At 24.0% G+C, this 1415-nt stretch overlaps 1 protein-coding gene across 1 annotated transcript, besides 5 other annotated features; it reads left to right on the forward strand.

The window, feature by feature from the left end:
* Nucleotides 1-101: 101 nt before the first annotated feature.
* On the forward strand, nt 102-863 carry EDI_066910 (uncharacterized protein; the record flags this gene model as incomplete). The annotated part of the gene is made up of 1 exon (XM_001739753.1): nt 102-863. One exon carries the CDS (start codon nt 102-104, stop codon nt 861-863), a length of 762 nt encoding a protein of 253 aa, XP_001739805.1.
* Nucleotides 858-894: a sequence feature (AT_rich).
* A 12-nt stretch (nt 895-906) lies between these two features.
* Nucleotides 907-947: a sequence feature (AT_rich).
* Nucleotides 948-952: 5 nt separating this feature from the next.
* Nucleotides 953-1247: a repeat region.
* A 12-nt stretch (nt 1248-1259) lies between these two features.
* Nucleotides 1260-1312: a microsatellite.
* Nucleotides 1313-1393: a sequence feature (AT_rich).
* Nucleotides 1394-1415: the final 22 nt, after the last annotated feature.

Consider the following 1415-nt stretch of genomic DNA (forward strand, 5'->3'; position numbering starts at 1 on the left):
TTAGATATACAATTAAAGAAGATAAAGTTACAACTAAAATACTTAAATATAAAGGAATCCCTATTGCTGGAAAACAATTATTAGTAAAAGGTGATATCTTAATGGTATGTACAAATTCTGGAATAAGTAAATTTGATTTAAAAAGTAAATCAGCATTAAAAAAAGAAGAACAAATTCAATTAAAAACAAGTCATATTTCAGTAATAGATAATACTTTATGGGCATTTTATCCAGACCTAAAGAAATTAAATGTTTATAATGATAAATTACAAGTATTAAAATCATTTGATTTTAATGACGTTGTATTTATTATTGAATGTGGTAATAGTGTTTGGGTTGGACTCAATACAAACCAATTAAATGTTATTGATTCTAGTTCTTATGAAATTACTCAAACATTTGATTTATCTACTAATAAAGATGTTAGTCTTATTACTGGGTTATTAGTACAAGTTGGTAATCCTCCTTCTGCAATATTCCAATTCTGGGCAAGTACTGATGACTTACAAATACATTTCCTTCAAACAACTTATAAACCTCATACTTTTATTCCAAGTGTAGAAGAAGCTTCAAAATGTGTTTTCTGTAAGAAAGCAGTAAAACAAAAAGATAGTTTTCAATGTATTAGTTGTAAATTGGTCATTCATAAATCTTGTGATCCTTATAAACATAATATTCAAGCAGTTTGTAAGGGAAAACCTCAAGTAGTTTCTTTGCAATTGTCCCAAGGAATGGACACTGACTCAGGTGCTATTATGGCAGAACCCTCTCCAAGAAGAAAGAATTTACAAAAAAGATTAAATAGGTCATACACTATTAAACCTGTTTCTGGAGGTATTTCATTCCCCGATGATTGGAAATAAATTCAATATTTAACAAATAATTTTTAATTAACTAAGGTTACAGTAAAATAAACTATTTTTTAATTTTATTTATTTATTTAATTTCAATAAATACAGTAGTAATTATATATTCTCCTTAAAATAAGAAAGTAAAGAAGAAGAGTTTAAAACCTATCAAAATCAAATAAAAATTAAATGATGATATTTAAGTCAGGGACGTTTGAAATACTCTATTTCATATCAAAAAATGAGAAAAGGAAATTCCCCAAATCCAACGACTAAAATCAAAGAATAAGCTAATAGTTGATGAACAAACAATTTTAAAGTAAAGGGATGAAATTAGTTTCCCCTGAGCAAGGAAAAATAGAAACTATTTCTATTAATACTTTATTAACTACTTTTTATTTAATTAAATAAATTATAATTATTATATTTGTTAAATTATAATTCTTCTTATTATTAATTATTATATATATTTAATTCTTTTCTTTATAAAACAGATATTTGTATATTATTTAAAATATTAATTAAAAATAAATTATTTTTTTTTTGGATTAATTGATACTCTTACTG

The sequence above is a fragment of the Entamoeba dispar genome, genomic scaffold (genome assembly GCF_000209125.1).
Source record: "Entamoeba dispar SAW760 scf_1105229462389 genomic scaffold, whole genome shotgun sequence".
Classification (NCBI taxonomy): domain Eukaryota; phylum Evosea; order Mastigamoebida; family Endamoebidae; genus Entamoeba; species Entamoeba dispar.